General features: G+C 48.1%; 1 protein-coding gene across 1 annotated transcript in view; it reads left to right on the forward strand.

Moving 5' to 3' along the window:
- Anks1a (ankyrin repeat and sterile alpha motif domain containing 1A) overlaps positions 1–20,542 on the forward strand; it is a 151,691-nt gene that overhangs the window by 106,474 nt on the left and 24,675 nt on the right. Inside the window, 1 exon segment of the mRNA XM_035451787.1 lies at positions 18,804–18,870. Coding sequence (XP_035307678.1) covers positions 18,804–18,870 — 67 coding nt within the window.

The raw sequence follows: 20,542 nt of genomic DNA on the forward strand, positions 1-20,542 counted from the left end.
GTTTTATTTTGAAATAGTTATATTCACAAGTTACAGAAATGATTCCGAATGGTCCTTTGTGTGGTGCCATCCCCCAGTTTCTGCCTGTGGGGAAGTGCTCCATGCAAAAAGCCCTAGCACGCCCCAGCAGCCTATCCTACACCGAACACTGGAGCCACCACAGAGATCTGCCTCATCTGGCCGCAGGTCCGTACTTCATTCCTGTGTGCCATGGAATGTTGATGGCCTTAACATCCCACTCCTCCAGTTAAGTGGAGACATGGCTTGTTCTTGGCCCCATGCCTCCCAGGCGAACTGGGACACCCTGTGCCCTGGCTGGAAGCTGCCTTGTCAGCGTGGCCATGTGTGCCTTTCTGCTTCGGGGTGTGGAGAAAGGGTGAGAATGATCACTGGTCTTCATCTTGGTGCTTTTGTGGATCTTCAGGGACGGTACAAGTCAGTGTGGGCTGCTGGAGCAAGTTCCACGGACCAGGTGACTTAGAGGCACTGAGGGAGTCCCCAGTCACATGAGCATCCCTCACGAGGGTTCTCCTCCCGGCTCAGACACCAGAGGCCTACGTACCACGTGCTTTCTTCACCTTCCAGCCTCTGGATTGGAGGGACACCATTCAGGGCATCTTCACCAAGGCCTGCTCCATATCTGCCACTTCCTACCAGAGTCAGAAAGCAAGAAGCGAGGTTTAGCCAGTGTGGTACCCAATTCAGTTATTTCTACATTATTGAGCATCTCTGGGTCTCCACGCTGCACCCACTGACCTAGAGACCCGCAGAGGTCCCTGCTTCCCCAGCTCATAGGTCTCCCTCTGGTGTCCTCACCCTCCTGTCCTGCCTGCTCACTGGTGTGTAGAAGAGCAGGAAACCTGTACCAGCTGACCCCTCCCCCACTTCTGGGAGCAGATGGGCCTGGGGCAGGGGTGGGGTGTCTAGAATTTGCATGTTCCACAATGTTATTTTTGTTGTTGGTTGGTTGGTTTTTCAAGATAGGGTTTCTCTGTGTAGCCCTGGCTGTCCTGGAACTCGCTCTGTAGACCAGGCTAGCCTCAAACTCAGAGAGTGCTGGGATTACAGGTGCACACCACCATGACCCGGCATGCTTCACAGTTTTGACCAGAGCCACCCTGTATATCTTCAACCCTGCAGGAGTGTGTTTGAGATTCTGGTGCGTGCACACAGCCTGAGCCCTAAGCTAGAAATGTGAGTCTCCAGACCACTCCTTCAGCCTGTACACCCCCACCCTGCAGCAGCTCACTTACTGATCAGGCAAAAGGGGTGTCTCGGAAGACAAGCTGTACCCCAGTTAACAAAGAGCTGGGAAGCCCAGGCTTGGAGAGGGGCCCCTCTTCCAGGCCCCCTCTGGGGTCCCAGTAAGACTCCCCTTTGTGTCTAACCTGCCCAGTCTTGCCCTCTTCCCTGTTGCCCTGGAACTCGGGAAGGAACAAAGCGGCCTTGCCATGGGTTTGCTGCATCTGAAGTGAGCACACACTCCCATTCTAAGTCTTTATTGATTATTGGATTGGCAGAAATCCAGTAAGTAATCAGAAGTAGGACTCATAAAATTAAAACACTGAGAGAGGCTGTTGTCCTGGGTCTCACTCATTGATAAACTGGATCTCTCCTGGCCCCTGTGCAGACCCGGCTCTGGCACTGACCCTTATTGCAGACCCACTGGGCTTGGGGGTAATGCTGCCGTGGGGCCTTCATGCAGGCTGAGGCTGTGGAGCATTGTCAGCTCATGGGTAGGGCAGCCTAGGGGTCTCCCAGCACAGACATCAGAGTGGTTATGTGACCATTTCCCCTGCCTCCCCGTCTTGTGTGCCGCTTAATCTTAGTGTTCTTTCTGAGCCGATGATCATTTGGTTGTCCCAACCGTGACAGTGAACCACACATGTAGGTCTCAGAGCCTTTCCTAGGGGTGGGTTAATCTCTGTGCTTCTTGCCAGTGGGGCGCTCACCTCCCCCAACTCTGTTGCATATGGCTCCCCACACACAGTGGCCAGTGGAGCTGGCTTTCTGTGCGCCTTGTACGGGGCTTCGTTTCTTCCGTCCTTGACCTGTGGCCTCCTGTTTCCTCCCCAGCCAGATGAGCCTCTAGCCCTGAGCTGAGTTTTGCTCCTGCAATCATAGGCACCCTGTGTTCTGCAGGAATAGCAGCAGAGGCGATAAGCTAGAGGAAAGCCAGAGGTCACTAACACTTTAAGCAGAATAGTGGTGGCGAGAGCTGGGCGCAGTGGCATTGAGAAGGGCTGTGGGCGGCCTTTGTTATTGCCATGGAGACCAGGAAAGGTCCGCTGTGCTGGTGAGAATCTAGGAAAACTTTTTCCCCCCTTTTTCCTTTCGCCCTGTCCCCAAGAGGAAAGGCTCCAGTCGTGACAGTGGAGTATTTTTTTTTTACCTAAGTTGTTCTATTTACCAATAAAGATTTGCAAGTCAGATATTGGGATGAAAACCTACTGGATCAGAGAGGCAGATAAACAACCCACTGACCTTTGTCCCACACCAAGAAGGCCCTCAAGTCTCTAAGTCCCTCCCTACTCCTTCCTGTGTGTCTCTCTCTCTGACTTCCCAGGTCCTCTGTACTCTCTGTGGCTAGTTCATGTCACTCCCTCCCCATCCCTCCAATCCAAGATTAATTTTATTAACACAGTCTTGGAGTTTCCCAATACAATCAAATATCCCACAATGTTTCCCCCTTTTTGAAAATCTAAATAAAAAGGGAGAATTTTAACTCTAACACAGTAAAACTATATACAATAAAAATAAATATCAGGTAACAATTATATTCACAATGTCCAGTCAATTAGTATTTGGCAAATTCGAAGTAATTACTCTATTATCTATCCTGTCTTGGTGAGTCCAAAATTTTCTACCTAAACCACTTTCTATCATAACTTGTATTACCAGCCCACAAATATCTTTTTAGGCCTTAAAACATTTTCTTAGATAAACAACTTAAGTTTTTATGTCTCGTAACTGTATAAACTTTACATGTGCTTGTCCTGTAGGATTGTATGGTATACCTGTAATACGCAAAGAGCTGTTTCATCTTACTAGACACATATGCTAGAGCATTGTACAGGTATCCCCATAATAGCCATAACGTCTAATAAATGTATAATTACAGAATCAGCCTTTTCAGAACTTAAAGCCGTTGTCCATTGAAATCCTGAATATGTATCTATGGTATGATGCACATACTTTAATTTTCCAAACTCTGAAAAAAATTAAACACATCCTTTTGCCAAATTTCATTTCTTCAGGTACATTTTGGGTTACTTCCTGCAGGAAATGTAGTTTGGTTATACAAAGAACAAATAGGACAGTTCCGTAAATTTCCTTGGCTTGTTGCCAAGTGATAAAAATCTTTCTTCAAACCTTTGCTATTGATGTGGTGTTTCTTATGAAATTCCAAGACTTCAGGCACAATTCTATTTATTGATGAAGAATGTCACCGTTACCTTGTGGTAGAGGCCCTGGCAGACCCATATGGGATCCAATATGTGTTACGCACAATGGATGATTTCTGTTTCTGATTACTTGTTGTAATTGAATAAATAGTGAAGTTAATTCTGAATCATCTGGGATAAGTTCCACAGTTTCGGTATGAAAAACAACTTTCTACTCGTTGAGAGTCAGTAACTCTATCAATAATACCATGAGAATAGCATATAATTCTGACTTTTGAACAGACTCATAAGGGCTTTGAGCCACCTTTCCTGATTTATTGGCATCAGTTTAGAATGTAGGGGCTCCAAAAATTGGTGTGCCTCTTACTATGTAAGGGAGAATCCAATTAGTTCTTTTTATAAACTGGAGTCTCTTGCTTTTGGGACATTTTTTGTTATTCTCTCCCAAGAAATTATTTCAAGCTCTTTGCCAGTGCATTAGTAAAAGGTACCACAATTTCTGCTCAGTGTATTCCTGCTAAAAAGTCTCAGTTTTCCTTTCAGAATTTTCAGAAACCTTTTTACATAGGGCTTAAATTTTTTTACTGTGTTTATACTAAAAATATCCATTCTAAGATATCATCTTCTCTCTGCATAAGAATTCCTGTAACAGAATGAGTAGAAGGTAGAATGACTAGGATACGATCAAGCTCTGGATTCAAGTGATCCATCTGTGCATCCTGTAGATTCTACCAGAGCCAATTCTTTCTCAGCTTCAGCTGATAATTTTCTTGGACTATTTACGTCCTTATCATCTTGTAAGGTTTGAAATATATTAGTGGCTCTTCGCCAGGAGGAGGTGGTGCATGCCTTTAATCCCAGCACTTGGGAGGCAGAGGCAGGCAGATCTCTGTGAGTTCGAGGCCAGCCTGGTCTACAGAGCTAGTTCTAGGACAGCCTCCAAAGCCACAGAGAAACCCTAACTCGAAAAACAATAACCTCAACAACAACAACAAAAACAAATAAATTACATAGCTCTTAATTAGTTAATCTAATTATAGGCCTTAGCCAATTTATATCTTCTAGCAACTTTTGAAAATCATTAAAGGAGTTCGTAGTTGATCTCTCCTGATTTGTACTTTCTTTAGTTGGATTTGCTGTAAACCTATCTGATATACTAGGTAATTAATAGAATCTCCTCTTTGTATTTTTCCAAGAGCAATTTGTAATACCGAGAATGGCAAAATTCTCTTTAGTTCATCAGACGTTTTTTCCTTAAGGTAGCTGCATCTGAATTGGCTAGTAAGATATCATCCGTATAATGGTAAATAATGGTAAATTATAGGTTGAGGAAACTGTTTACAAAATATTTCTAATAGCTGTTGTGCAAAATATTGACACAAGGTGGAGATGTTTAACAATCCTTATGGAAGAACTTTCAACTGATACCTTTTTTTTTTTTTTCTTTTTTTCCAAGACAGGGTTTCTCTGTGTAGCTTTGGAGCCTATCCTGGCACTCACTCTGGAGACCAGGCTGGCCTTGAACTCACAGAGATCTGCCTGCCTCTGCCTCCTGAGTGCTGGGATTAAAGGCGTGCGACACCACGGCCTGGCACTATGATAGCTTTTAACAGGCTGGAAATTATTATAAATTATAACTGTGAAGGCAAAATTTTCTCTGTTCTGTTCTTGTAAAGGTGTAGTAAAAAGGCAGTCTTTTAATCATTCACTGTAATAGACCATTCCTTAGGTAATAGAGAAGGCAAGGAAATTCCAGACTGTAAAGAGCCTTATTAATAGCTCTCAGATCTGTTACCATTCTCCATTTTCTTTATTTCTTTTTAATAACAAATATAAGAGAAACCCAAGGACTAGTCAATTCTTCTATATGTTGATCATTTAGCTGGTGTCTGATGTCAAAGACCATTGTTCCACTCACACAGGATTGTCAGTCAACCATTTTAAAGGTTGGGCAGTAGGTACCTTTGAAAGAACACCAGCTGTTGTGTCCTTCTTATGAACAACCTGAACAGTCTGTGACTGTTCTTGATAATACATTTTAATATTCTTCTCAGAAGCATTCTTTATGTTATGGTTTGTTTCTGAGATTGGAATAACATTAATCTTTGTTTTCCATTGCTATGACAAATCATGTCCCTACAAATTCATTGCTATGTTAGCCATATATGGATTTAATTTTCCTATCTGTCCTTCTGGTACACCTTTGCTTTTTTTTTTAACCTGAGATAAAGTTCTAATCCCTAAAAATTGAACATTTATCTCCTGAGGAGGCTAATCTGAATGCCAAATTTTGGTGAAATTATGGTTACATCTGCACCTGTGTTAAGTAATCCTTCAATTACAGTGTCATTTATTCATGTTTTTAGCTTTGGTCTTTGATCATTTATAGAAGTTTGCCAAAATACTTGTTTTATGGTCTCTCCTGAATTTTTTGTTTTATCTACTAAAGCTGCTTTGTCCTTGATCACATCCAGAGCAATGTGCTTTTCTTTTTTTTTTTTTTTTTTAAACAACAGACATTAAGTCTTTTAATTGCTCTGTGGATGGATTTCTCCAATGCTGATAGGGAATAATCAAACCAAATTTGATATTGGGGCCCCTAAGGCATTTCCCAGTAGCAAAGGGTTACCTTCCCTGTGCCTTGTCAATCTGTCTTCGTTAGTCTAATGCCAGGCTTTGCCACACCTGCATGCTCCAGAAGGCTGGGCCCTCTGTTTGGATTATCTTTAGAAAATCCTTGTTTCTAGGAATGCCTTGCCTACAGTCCTTTTTCTGATGATCCTGCCTACCATACTTAAAACACCTGACTTTTGATTTTTCTTAAAAATTTTGGAAATCACTTCTATCAAAATAGCATCATAAGCATGAGATCCAATATCAGCCATATTTCTAATCCATTCATCTATTGGTGCTGATATTTCCTTTAAAGATCTGATCACCCTTTTACATTCTGAATTAGCATTTTCAAAAGTGAAGGATTCAGTTAATATTCATCTGACTTTTGAAGCTGATACTGTCCTATTTACTGCTGAAATCAATCTTTACAAAAAAATCAGTGAAAGATTCTTTTGGACCTTGTATAATTTTAGCAAGTGACTCAGACTTCTTTCCTGATTTTTCATCTTGTTCCAAGTATTCAGAGCTGCTAAATGACATAGCGCCAAGATGTAGTCATCAAATCCAAACTGTCTTTGCAACTCAGCATATTGGCCTTCACCTGGAAACTGTACTTGGGAAATAGCAATACCTCTAGCCCCATTTCGTTTTTCTCTGGCCCCAGCTCCCTCTTTCCACCATGTTCACCATTGTAACTGAGGACCCGCTTGTAATACTGCTGTAACTAGATCTTTCCAGTAGCTAAATCTTTTTAGTCTTGGGAGATAATTCTGAGTTGCCCATGAATCTGTGCTTTACTTAGGGTGAATGCATACCATATGAAATGGCCAATTCCTTTAATCTCCTCAAATCTAACATTTCTAGGATTCCATTTAACTTGTGCATAACCTTGGGGGTGCCTATGTCTGTTGGTCATTCTTGTGTAGATACTGAAAAAAATGAAGGTTGAATTTCTAGCGACCTGTGGTCTCCCCTTTCAGTTTCATCATGCAGTGACACAGTAGGTTTTTGTCTAAATTCCTCTGCATATAAATATTTTTCTTATTTTCATTATTCGAGACAGGGTTTCTCTGTGGCCTTGGAGGCTGTCCTGGCACTCACTCTGTAGACCAGTCTGGTCTTGAACTCACAGAGATCCACCTGCCTCTCTGCCTCCCAAGTGCTGGGATTAAAGGCGTGGGCCACCACTGCCCTGCAATATTTCCTATTCTTTTTTTTTTTTAAACATTTTATTTATTTATTATGTATACAATGTCCTACTTGCACATTTGCCTGCATGTCAGAAGAGGGAAGAGGGCACCAGATTTCATTACAGATGGTTGTGAGCCACCATGTGGTTGCTGGGAATTGAACTCATGACCTCTGGAAGAGCAGCCAGTGCTCTTAACCTCTGAGCCATCTCTCCAGCCCGCAATATTTCCTATTCTTAACATGGGAACGAACATCCTTTGAACTCCCCAGGTGTCTTACAAAGGCTGTGAGGATCTTGGGGCTGTGGTGCAGCAGCAGCCCCAGCCTAAGACGCCTGAGCAGTGCTATAGTGCAAGCGGGTATCTTCCAGCAGCCGCCGCCGCCGCCCAGGGTGCAGGCAGGGAGATCACAGTGGGAGAAGACGCTCTAGGAGCGCCAGGGAGAGATGGCTCTAGGAGCACCAGGGAGAGATGGTAGCTTCAAAAGTCACTGCGTGATCTCGTCACACACTGGATGCCAAATGTTGTTTTCATCCAAGTTGTTCTATTTACCAATAAAGACTCAGGAGTCAGATATTGGCATGAAAACCTGCTAGATCAGAGAGGCTGAGAAGCAACAGCTCACAAGGGAGCATCTCTCCTTCTGTCCCAAACCAAAAAGGCCCTCAAATCCCTAGGTGAAGATGCAGCTGGAGCAATCCTAGGTGGGACAACACTGTGTACCTCAGGGTGAGCCACTGTTTGTTCCCTCTCCTTTCCTTTTTAGGGATGCCCCTAAGACATCTGTGCCTAAGAGCCAGTTAGGGTTTAACCTCATTGAAGGCTCACTTTTTCCATCTGTATCAAGTAAGTCGCCCAGAGCCCAGTGCCTACCGGTTGTAGCCGTGGAGCACAGAGGGAAAGCTCCAGAGGCCTGCGAGTGTGTTGGGGGCAAGTCTGTGTGTGCAAGTACCTTGACCTTCCTGTGTGCAGCCAGGCCACCTCTGCTGCCTCCATGCAGTAACTTCGGGTATAGGGACTAGCATGTGTGTACCGAGTGACAACCGCTCCATTTTGCCTTACTGCCTGCATGAAGGGGTTTGGCTCCCATGCATGGATTAATCTTAGGTGGGTTATAGCTAGCAGAGAGGGCCAGCCAAGTAGAAGCCTTGCTCTGGCTGTGAAAATCTGTTCTACTACATCAGGGAAGAGCCGAGACTGGACTGATCCTAAGAGGCATTCAGAGGGAAGAGTGGGTAACTGCAGAGGAGCACAGGCCAGAGACCTTCTGTGTCAGCAGGAATGGGGACAGGTCACGGGGCACAGATTGGCAGGAGCATCATCACGTCTTCCACAAAGTCAGGCTTCCTGAGCTCTGCTGCTCCCAGAATTCTCATGTGTGGAGACTTTTCTCCAGGATGTCATTTCGGTGGGTTCTTGCACTCTTGGTGGGGCAGAGGCCAGGCTGGGCATGGGTTAGCTCCTACCTCATAGCTGAACCTTTTTCTCTTAGACAGAGACTCAGGTTTGCTTTTGCCTCCTGTCCTATGGTCTGCCCTGGCAGGGAGGGCTCCTTATGTGGAAAAAGGCTTAGGCCTCATAACCTGCTTTTGTGCTCCCTGCTTGGGCCCCTAGGCTGGCTGAAGGCAGTTCTGGCTCACCACCTGCCACGTGTGTGGATGAAGGCTGGAATTTAGGACTACAGCAGCCTCTGGGCACAGAGCAGAGCCTTGGCTCCACTGATGCCTATGTGCTCTGATGGTGAGCTCAGAAAGGCCAGACCATGGCTGTTTGTACCGAACCCAGGTAGCAATAGGTGAAAGCAAGGACACTGTTCAAACAGATCTACAAAGGAGGAGGAGGTAACCACCGCCTAGTGTTGGCTCCAGTCAGTGGAGAGACTTCTAAGAAAAAGCATCAAGAGCAGGACTCCGCTCTGGGAGGTGGGACATGCTTGATAAGGAAGGTGGTTGGAAAGTTGGTGCTTCCAGGGGCTTTTTTCTGCAGCGTGCCCCGTTGTTTAGTGGGAGCTTCTGGTCAATTACAAGCCCTGTTAAGGAAAGGAATGCAAACATCAGTTTACTGTAAAGTGTAGATGTGTGGTGTCTGCTCTTTGGAGGGAGCCTGGGTCAGTCTTTCCCTCAGAGTGACTTTGCTCACGTTGTGTTCTCCACTCTTTCTTACCATCCACATTGTGATGCCCCACTGACTGGAGTTGACAGTTTGACTTTCTTGCAAGTAAAGCCAGAATTAAGCCACTTGTGAAGCATTGCGAGTATAGAAGAAGTCTTTCAGAATTTCCCAAACTTACTCCACCGACTGCACCTCATTCAGGAACACATTTTCAAATCTTCCCTGTATTATGTGGCTTTGAAGTATCCACTTGGTTGTTACAGAAACAGCTCTTTCACTTGTTTCTTTACTTTTGTAACACTTAATTACATTTTCTTTTCTTTTTCCTCCCTGTGGGGTTGGGGATGGGGACAGAGATGGCACATGCTAGGCACTTACCCTAATACTATGGTCCTAGCCCTAAATTTCCTGTATTCACTTATTTATGTTTAGATGTGGTCGCACTATAGCCCAGGCTGGCCTCAGACTCTAGGCCCTCCTATTCAGCCTCCCAAGCACTGAGGTTATAGGTGTCATTACTACCACCACCCCCCAGCCGCTCTGGTTTCTCATGTACCACCAATAACAGTTTGGGCGTGGTTCCCAGCTCATCTTGATAAGCACAGCACTCACCTGTGAGTGCTAGAGTGCATCCTGCAGGCTGTGAGCCCTGTAGGGCCTGTCACTTGCTGATGGAGGAGGTGCTGTACAGTGAGCTAATCTGCAGGCCAGTGGGGCGAAGGCGGCCACATGCTGTCAGTAGCAGACAGAAGGCCACTAGTCAGGTGCAGGCTCCAGCCAAATGTGCCTGTTTTGTGACCTGCTGTTCAGCTCTTGGGGACCAACTCTCTCCCAAGTGTGGAGAACACAGATACAGCAGTCCCCACCTCTACCCTGTTGGAACAGCACAGGCCTGAACCGTCCAAAAGCTCTTACCAGGAAGGCCCTCCCTCATTGGGACGCTTTGTCCCAAATGAAGAAGCAACCACCAGCTGTGTCCAGGAAATGAGCTATTGTTCACAGAGTTAGTGTACATTTTCTGCCCTTCCGTCTGGTTTATCTCCGAAAGACCTGGCTTTTAACCTGTTTTTAGGTGGGATTCTGTTTATTTTAGAATGAGGTGAGCCTCATTTTAGAATGTAACCACAATGATTGAATGAGGAGGGTGGGTGTTGGACGGTTCCCTGGCATATGCAGTTTATTCCCAGAGCAAGGATGGCATCTGGTCAGCTGGTTCCAGAGCAGGGAGTAGATGGCAATTCAGCTTTTTCAACACAGCCCATGTTTCTTAAGGATTGGGATAAGGAAGCCCTGAGGACCTCCTGTTCTGACCCAGGAAGCCCAGGCTGAAGTTCCCCCAGACAGTGCCGACAGACCCAGCCCTGGAGGAGGAACTGCAGACCCTCATCTTCTAGGGTGATGCCTAGCATGCTTTCTTGGACCACCAGCCAGCTCCCAAATAAAAACACGGAGACCTATGACCAATTACAAATGCTTGGTCTTATCTTATGCTTGTCCCACTATATAACTTATTTTAACCTGTTTCTCCTCATCTACATTTTGCTTCGGGGCTTTTTAGTTTTCTTGCATTCTGTTTGTCCTACTTTCTTGCTTACTGCACATCTGTTGGCTGGCCCCTGGTGTCTTCCTCTCCTTCTCCCTCATTCTTGTTTCTCTCTGCCTGCCCATCCCACCTATCCCTCTATTGCCTAGCTATTAGCTGTTCAGCTTGTTGTTAGACCAGCCATGTGCCTTAGGAGGCAAAGCAATACATCTTTACATTGTTAAACAAATGCAGCATAAACAAATGTAACACATCTTTGCATAGTTAAAGTAATATTCCACAGCAGTGATGTCATCAGGGAATGGAGGAATGACACCAGGACACAGGCCGTTTTCCAGCCATGCTTCTTCATACAGGCTCTGACTTTCCCAGCAGCCTTTGAGGAAACTGGGGCTCAGAGAAGGAAACAGCTGGGCATGCTGGTGCATGCCCCAAATCCCAGCACTGGGGAAACGGAGGCAGGAAGAGCTTGAGTTTAAGATGAACTTGGGCTGCACAGTGAGACTGGCTCAGGGGAGTAGGGAGAGGCAAGAAGAAAAATCATTGGCCATAGCAATGATCTGGTAGGTGAAGAGTCTTCTCACACTCTTTGGGAGTGTGCTAAAGCTCGGAGACTTTGAATGACTTCTCCAAGTTTCTGCTCGTGAATGCAGAGAAGCAGAATTTGAACTCAGGATTTTTATTCTGAAGTCTGCTCTGTCCACATCTGTCCATTTAGCAAACCATGTTATTTTTTGTTGTGTCTCAGAGTAAGTTGCAAACATAAGTACATTTCATCCCTAAACTTAAAAAAGCTTTGTCATTAGCCATGTTTGTTGGTGCACGCCTTTGATCCCAGCACTTAGGAGGCAGAGGCAGGTGAATCTCTGTAAGTTCGAGGCCTACAAATCAAGTTCCAGGACAGCCAGAGCCACAGAAAGGAAAAAAAAAAAAAGCAAAGAAAAAGCTGTGTCATTAACTAGAGTTTAATATTATAGTCTGGGTCTTAAAAGTGGCCTGATAACCTACTCAAAGACATGCCTACATCATAGCTGTCATTGCATAAGCCTTGACAGATACCTACATTTGTGTAAGCCCAAATTCCATTAGGATGTGGAAGACTAGTGTGACCCCAGAATGTTCCCTTCTGTCCTTCCCAGTCTGTCCATCCCCAGCCCCACCCTCCAGCCTCCAGGGCACCCACTCTTCTGGCATTGTCTGTGGCAATTGTTTTTCTGACCTATGACCTCATCTGAATGGCAACAGTGTAGGATGTGCCTCCTGTGTGAGCTGCAGACTTTGCTGTCTGAAAGTAAGGTTTGGGGTTCTGTATGGATTCTCTGACTTCTTCCTGTTCAGCAGTAATTAGGGGTGGCAAGTTGAGGACACCTTGGGGACGCTGGCAGATGGGATAGTGTGTTGACCCTTGATTATATGCGTGTTGTACTCTGACTGCCCTGCTACAAACAGCTGTTCGCCTGGAGGCCTGAGGAGCTGATGCTGGTCCCCTGGTGCCACACACCCACCCCACCCCCCTTTAATCACAGTACACAAAGAACAGGAAGGGGGGGCGGTGTAGAGTGAAGATGACACTGGAAGCAGGATCCACAGCCAGTCAGGGACCTATTCCCCACCTTAGCTTGTGTGACTTAGTTTGTGTCCCTCCTACATGTGCCAAACACTAAGCATAAACTGGCCCAGAACCCAAATACAAAGTCTCATTAATCTTTTAGATAGTTGTCCCACTTTTTAAAGCCAAAACCTGACACATAACCCAGAGTTATGTGGCGAGCAATAATAAAGTTAATTGGAATCTAGGTCTCCCAATTTCTCTCTTTTCAGCAGTTTCCAGAGACTTTGAGTCAAAGACTGTTCTCAGAGTGGGCCATCCAGGCAGGAGGGGGCCAGTTGGCAACAGTTACTTATTTCCATGTGGCTTCTTCTCTCAAGTTCCTGTCATAATTACACATTTCCTTTCTGTTTTCCTATTACTGTGGCAGAAGCAGTCACAGATTGAGGTGCAGTCCACTGGGGCAGAGAGCATGTGGTGGTGGCGGGTGGTCACAGTGCGTCATAGTCGGGAGGCAGGGCCAGATGGGCTCTGCAGCCCAGCTTGTTTTCCTCCTTGTTCAGTCCAGCCCAGCTGTCTCTGGGCACATTCAGGGGTTTCTTCTCACCTAAACCTCTATGAAAACCCCCTCACAGGACTGGGTCTCACACGAGATTCCAAAGCCAGTCAGACTGACAAAGAAGGATCACAAGTCCTGCCCCTGGGTGGAAAAGGGACCCAGCTGGTGGTTGTATGATTGGCAGTATCCCAAGTCCAAAGGAGCAGGCCAAGGGGGCAGAGAGACATGGCCTAGGACTGGGCATCCTTGGCTTTCCTGTATGTCTGCCGCAGTCATGAGGTAGGCTGTTTGTCAGGCAAGACAAAATGTTTTTGAAATGAAACAGCTCTGTTGCCCCTTAGCTTGGAGGAAAAGGGGTCATCCTTGGGAGAAGGCAAGCAGCGAGGGAAAGGAAATTGGAGTGAGGGGATACCACAATAAATATGGTTATCATGAGGGGTTACCACAATAAATATGGTATCAGTCTGTGTACCCTCCTGTGATGAGACAGTGAGACTAACAGTCTGCTCTGTGGAGAAGTTGCCCATTGTTCTGGCTTGCTTGAGAAGAGGGCTGAACCCACTGGCAAATCTTCATTCATCCCGCGCCCCTGAGTACCCTCCCTCCCCCATCCTCCACGCCATGCTGGTCTCTTCTAAAAGCCTTTGACAAGGTTAGAAAATCAAGACAAATCATTTACTTCAGTCCACCTTTGTCTTCCCTGAGGCCTTTTGCAACTCAGTCTGGGAAGGGGAAGACAGCTACCGTAGCCCCAGCCCTGTCACTGACCCTTTTCCAGAGGTTAGGTCACAGCGCACTCAGGGCTGAGTGCCTGTCTGCTCTGAGAGGCAACCGAGCAAGCACAGAGGGAATCATGGGCTCTCATGTGGCTCCTGCTCTGAGTGTCCCTGTCAGCATCTTCTGGATTCCCTGACAGGGTCAGTGGTCGCATGACAAGGTGGGGTGAGCCTCATTTAAGGATCTGCCAAGGTGTGGCACCTCGATTCTTCCCTGGATGTGGGGGTGCGTGCTGTGCCTGCTCCACAGTGAGCTCTACAATAGCCGAGGCTCTGCAGGGCTGGTGAGGAGCTGCGCAGGGTGTAAAATAGGGGAGGAGCTCCAGAGGGTCCAGATGGACCTAGGGGCCGCAGTGTAGGCCACCTTCCCTGCTTTCCCCCTTTATGTAAACATGATTCAAGTTGCAGGGACCAGCCTGGTGACCGAGACACCAGCTCTGTAGAAGACAGGGTGAGATCTAAGGTCCGAGACAGGCTTTCCCCTTTGATGGTTCTTGGCATCGCTGAGACACTCCATTAGAACTGTTAAAGCATCAGAGCCAGACAGGTTTCTGTAAGTTCGTAAGTGGGGGTGCATATCTCTAGCTCTGTAGTGCAGACCTGAAGACATAGCGTGTGCTTTGCAACTCTGGGGACTCCCCAGGCAGCAGGAAGGAGCTGGGGTGGGGTGGGGTGTCCGCTTTAATATTTATACTTGGAACAGGAGGAGGAAGGCAGTTCCTCTCCTCCCCATAAAGTCCCAATGTTGAGGCACACACCTCACTGGTGGCTGTTGTCCTAATGGCTTGGTCCCAAATACAGCCTCTTGACATAGTATTACTTCTAAGTTTCCCACAGGCCCAGAAGTATGAGTGCACTTACCCTCCAGTGTGCCCCCAGGGAATGCCTACACATCACAAACCTCCTGGCACACACAACACTCCTCAACTTGGAGAGGTTTTCCTTCTGCTCCAGTGGCTGTTTAAAAAGTGTAGTTCCATCCCAATGGCTGGATGCCACCACCCATGGACAGCTGCCGGCATCCAGGATCCTGGGGGCTCCACACAGAGGTCAGCAGCATAGCCAGTGTTTGATCCCAGCCATTTGGGGAGTGCACTTCACACAGCCCTGGCAGGGAGCCACCCAAACAGAACCATCCAGAATACCTGCTGAAATAGGTTTGTTTTGTTTTGTTTCGTTTGTTTTGTTGAGACAGGGTTTCTCTCTGTTGAGACAGAGTTTCTCTGTGTTGAGACAGGGTTTCTCTGTGTTGAGACAGGGTTTCTCTGTGTCGCCCTGGCTGGCCTGGAACTGGCTCTGTAGACCAGGCTGCCCACCTTTGCCTCCCGAGTGCTGGGATTAAAGGTGTGCACCACCACTGCCAGGCTTCAAAATATTTTTTAACACAGGAATTCACTGTGATCACTTCCAGGGCCTTATCTTAACCACAGATGCACATTTTCTGTCACAGCTCTTGAGGAGTGCAGTACTAGCCATTGCTCCAAACATGGCACTCACCCCAGCATCAGGAAAAGAAAACCACGTCCTCCTGCCACCCCTCCCTCCTCTTCCCTGGGTGCACAGGAGTGGTGTCTGCCTGCCAAGTGAGTGTGGGATCCACTGCTTCTGAGCTGTGAGTAGAGGTGGGGAGAGCAGCCCTGGGGGCTGCCCAGAAACCCTCCCAGCCACCCCATGTCACCTCTGTAGGTTCCAGCGGCCAAGGCACTGACATGTGCCTTCAGTTCGTCTTTACACCAGACTCTTTGGCGTGACCCAGCTGTGGCAGCTTACAGAACAGTAAAATGTTTGGGCAAAGCCTCCTGCCAGTGTCCACTAGCATAGGCACACAGGGTAGGCTGTGGAAACCCTGGCTTGTGCTGGCCTCTAGGCACCTGTGGGTAGTTCTGGGGACAAGCAGAACTCATGTCAAATGGTCCTCTGGGAAGTCTCAGGAATGAGAGAATACATGGGACCACCACACAGTTCAGCTCTCTCTGCCATGGTGTGGACCATGGCCTTGGAAAATTATTTTTCATTGCTAGGCCAACGCAATGGAAAATATCTGTTCATTCATTCATTCACTTACATGGCCATGCTCAGGAGATGAAATGCACTTGACTTCACTCTTGGGGAGCTGGCCATAGATACCCCCATCTTCCTACTCTGGCACCACCCAGGAATGAAGGCCATTCTTCCCCATGTGGGGAACTGTCTCCTCACCTTGAGCACCTGTTTCTTCCTACAGATGTTCTAGGAAAGAAAAAGGAAGGCAAGGGAGTAGCATGTATTGAGTCCCTGCTCTTTGCCCAGCCATGAGGCTTCTATAATTAGATGAGACAACTCAGGCTTTGAGAACTGGCCCTGAGGTGTCTTCTCAGCTGGGCAGGGTGAGCCTCTCCAGGGGAAGAGGGTGTGGTGTGAAGGAGTGGGAGACCCTGTGTTGAAGTTACAGAAAAGCTGTAACTCTGTGAAAAGACAGGCGTCACGAATAGACACCCTACAGATGGAGTGAACCGACAGTGTGAGTTAGTGAGCACCACTTCTGGAAGACCTTCATCAGAGTTGCTGTGGCTGGGAGGAGGGCTTCTGTGACCTTCTGCTGGCTCTGTCTACATATACACGCAGGTTTTCGTGTGTGTAAGTGCAACAGGCTCTCACATGCCTCATCACGGTGCATATGTGGCGGTCAGAGGACTTCTTCACCTCCCACCTTCCTTAAGACAGGGTCTCTTGTTGGTGGCTGTGCACTCCAGGCTGGCTAGCCGGTGAGCTTCTGGGGATCCTCTTGTCCCTGCCTCCCACCTCACCGTCGGTGCTGTGATAAGTGCAGCTGACACATCCATCCAACCAACCAACCATCCATCCATCCATCCATCCATCCATCCATCCATCCATCCATCCATCCTCCTGTGAGTCAGTGGGATCATTACTCAGGGCCACACATTTGCATGACAAGCGCTTTGACCCACTGAGCCGCCCCCCCCCCCAGACCACACTGCTATGTAGTGCCTGGTGGACCTTCAGCAGACACACACCTTCAGCAGTGACCCCACTTTGTGTGCTTGTAAATGTGCACAAAGACACACATGGAAAGAACACACATTGCAGCCCTGGCGATGAGAAAACGCCCACAGATGTGCAAGGCGGCTGCTCAGCGCGTGATATGAGAGCCGCACGGACAGTGTGGCTCATCCGTTGCAAGTTCTCTGTGAATTGTGTAAAAGCTCCAGAACTCAGTTAACGGTGAAAAGTAAGATACGTGGCGTCTCTGTTGCGGCGGAAGGGTGGGACTGTCCTTGCATTGACCCATATCTGATGAGTGGTCTAAAAGGGTGGCAAGAACGAGGTAACGGGAGGCATACCGTTCGTTCTCTGAATAACCTCTTGTAGTTTCTGAGTAATTTGTTTGTAAAGCAGTATCCATCGAGGGCCAGGCATGGTGGTGTGCTTGGGAGGGCAATGGTAGAGGGATCTCTGAATTCAGGACCAGTCTGGTTTATATATAGTGAGTTCCAAGCCAGCCATGATTACATAGTAAGATCCTGTCTTAAAAGTAACAACCAAAAAAACATGAGTCAAAATGTTTTTTGAGTGGGTTGGAGAGATGGGTTAAGGTTTATGGGCACTTGCTGCTGGCAGAGGACCTTTGATTTGACTCCCAGCACCATAAGATGGCTCATAACCATCTGTAACTCCAGTTCCAGGGATGCTGTGCCTTCTGCTGGCCTCGGCAGGCACTGCACACAGCGGTGCTTAGATAAAATTGCAAGCAAAACACCCATACACATAAAAAAATATTTTCTTAAGCTTCAAATTTAGGTTTTAGTAGGCTGGATCCCTCAGAGGGCAACAGAGGACAATGGGCACAAGCTAATTTTTATTGAGCCATGTTATCCACCAGACACTGTGTGAACATGGTTTATATTTAATCCAGTCTCTATCCATTTACATCCCAGGCTTTAGAGGGTGCTGGTCTTTTCCTGGCTGTCTGGGTCATTTGCCTGCTGAAATGGCCAGAAGCAAAGGGAGGGATGCGTGTGGGTGGCTGTGTACTCCAGGCCAGTGCCGAGACACCCTGGAGCTGACACCCCTACCCATCTGCTTCAGGGTCTGCTTCTCTTGAGTTGTGTCCCTCAGCTTTAGCTGAGCTCTGTAGCTGACGATGGCTGGATTGGCCTAGAGAGGGAGAAGGCACTTTTAGTCCATGCTCTTCTGAGTGTCAGCTGCACGCCCTGGCTGCCAGCTGGGAGTTGTTTTTCTGATTGTCAGACCCAGGCTCCTTACTTGCACTTAGGGGAAAGAGCATCCAAGTCCTTGGTACAAAAGGTCCCTCTTTTCATGGCTTTGGAAGAAACTGTGAATGAGCTCATTATCACTGCAGCCCAAGAAGGGGGCAGGCGATCCTTGTCTGGCTGTCTAGATCTCCCCTGGCCACACACACTGGACTAGGGGCAGATGTGGCAGCTGGGTTCCACAGGAACCAAAGCCAGGTGCTGAGACAAGTGGTCCACCCCAGGGGCCGTGCTGACATTTGGATGCTTTGAGTCTCGCTGTCTCTGCTGTGGGTCCAAGGAAGGGCAGGGTTGATGTCCCTTTTCCCCCAATAAGTGCAAACCCCCATCTGGCCTCCCCGATGCAAAAGGGTTTCCATCCAGGGCTACATCTCCCCCTCCCCCCCACCCAGCTTCCGGGAGCTTCCTGTGTGCATGTGGTCTGCCTGCCTCTACACCTCAGAGCTGGCAGTCATGGCCACCCCTTATCTATCTGTATTACACTCATGACTCTACGTGTTTGGAGCAAAACATAGAGCAAAGCTGTCACGGAACCTAAGCCCTAACGTGCACAGACTACTGGGGTAGGGAGTGAGGCTTCTGAGTCCAGGAGAGAGGTCATGTTTTTACCTCAGCCCACACCACTGCTATGTGGAGCCCCACAGAGTAGTTTTCCCTACCTTCTGGGCTGGGTTAGACCCTGGGAGGACAGACATGGTGGTCCTGACCTTGAGCTGGCATTGCTGGCCCCAGGTTGACCCCTCTCTTGACCCCCCACCTTCTGTTCTTTTCCTTCTGTTTCAGATTGAGAAAATCATGAGCTCCATTGGAGAAGGCATTGACTTTTCTCAGGAACAGCAGAGGATCTCAGGTACTGTACTAGTCCCCACCTTGTAGAGCACGGGCCTCTCTCTGGCTCTGGCAGCCTGAGGGTCTTCTCTGACCCAAGACAAACATCTGTAGAAGAAAGGGGCCAGCCTCAGCCATGTCCCTGGCCCTCTACTGTTGGGGAAATGACTGCATTTCAGAGGGGAGTATAAGCATTGAATCTGAGACTGCGTAATAAGAAAAGGAGTTGCAGTGTCCAGTAGTGTCAGGCTGCTCATTGTCTTGGACTTCATCAAGAGTGGCCCAGACTGGAGTTACTTCCACACCTGTCCCCAGTCCCTGAGGTGGCTCTGGCTCCAGCATGGCCCTCATAGGCCTTGTTCACTGCATTGGCAGTGTGGGGCAGATGAATGTCCCCTGGGGGTGGGGGTGGGGTGGGGGTGTCTCTTTCCTTCCCAGATCTCTCGGTCATCTGCTGGTCTCACCCAGATCCCTACAGAACAGCTCAGTCTGGTCCTCCAAGCCATTAGAGTAAGGTCTGCCTTGCTTTCCTTTTTTGTCAAGTGGGCCATCATGCCGGGGTCTCCTTCTCAGGAGAGATGTCCTTAAAGTGCCTCTTGGAGCTGGTGCTCACGGCCCCCAGAGGCCTGGTTCAGACCACCTTGTAGAGCACGGGCCTACTGAAGCAGGCCCAGCTTCCCTTTCTGAGGAGTGTGCCACCTGGCCCAGCAGCCTTCCTTGTGACGCTTCCCAGTCTTGGGCTTCTGTTGTCCTGCCAAGAGGCCTGATGGAGCAGGGTGCTGTATGAATTGGAGAAAGGAACTGTGGCTAAGCTGGGCAGAGTCTGGGCTCCTGGAGCCACTCTGCCCTGAGTTCAAATCCCAGTTCTAGATACAGACTTCGTTTCATCCACCCGAGCACCAGCTTCCTACCAGCACCTCTTGGGAGGAGGAACAGCCTCAAGCAGCAGGCCCCAAGCCAAGCAGCAGCTGCTCAGAGGAACTGACTGCACTGGGTCTCTAAGAAGGGCAGGACTGCAGCACTGGAGTGCAGTCCTGTTTGGATACCCAAGAGCCCCCAGACTGTCCACCCCAACCCCCAACAGACAGGTCTCACAACTGCTTCATGCCTCTGTCAACTACCAGAAGTCCATCACACTAACCATTCTGTCTAGAGGATAACCTGACTTTCCTGTTTGCACTCCCAGTGACTGCTGAGTGACTGCCAGGTGTAGCCTCCAGGCGGGCCCGGTCCCTCTGGACACAATGCCTGTATGTGGCCTATTGAGATGCAGGTGCCTCCAGCATATTTCTGGAATGATGTGTGGTTCCTGTATATCTGTGACGTTTGTCTCCTCCCTGGCGATACTTGCAGTTGTTCAGGCCTCCCCTTGGCTGTCCCTTGCTGAGTGTCCCTACCCTAGGTGTGTGCTTCTCCCTTGGCCCCTGAGATCTCACCTAAGGAGCATCAGGTGCTGTAGCCTTGCTGTGACATTTTCATGCTGAGTAGAACAATGCTTCCTCAAGCGGGAGGCGGGGGTCACTTGACTGTGGGCTCTGTTGCCCCTTAGTCCCTTCCCCTGGCTGTCCTTGAAACTGCCAACCCAAGTCTTCTGTGCCCCTGTAAGAGGTTTTGGGCCCCCAAGCTTTCAATGAAGCTGCCATCCCCCACTTAGTGCCGGTCTGCATTGCCAGCATCCATCTCCGGAAACCTGT

The sequence above is a fragment of the Cricetulus griseus genome, assembly GCF_003668045.3.
Source record: "Cricetulus griseus strain 17A/GY chromosome 1 unlocalized genomic scaffold, alternate assembly CriGri-PICRH-1.0 chr1_0, whole genome shotgun sequence".
In the NCBI taxonomy this organism is placed as follows: domain Eukaryota; kingdom Metazoa; phylum Chordata; class Mammalia; order Rodentia; family Cricetidae; genus Cricetulus; species Cricetulus griseus.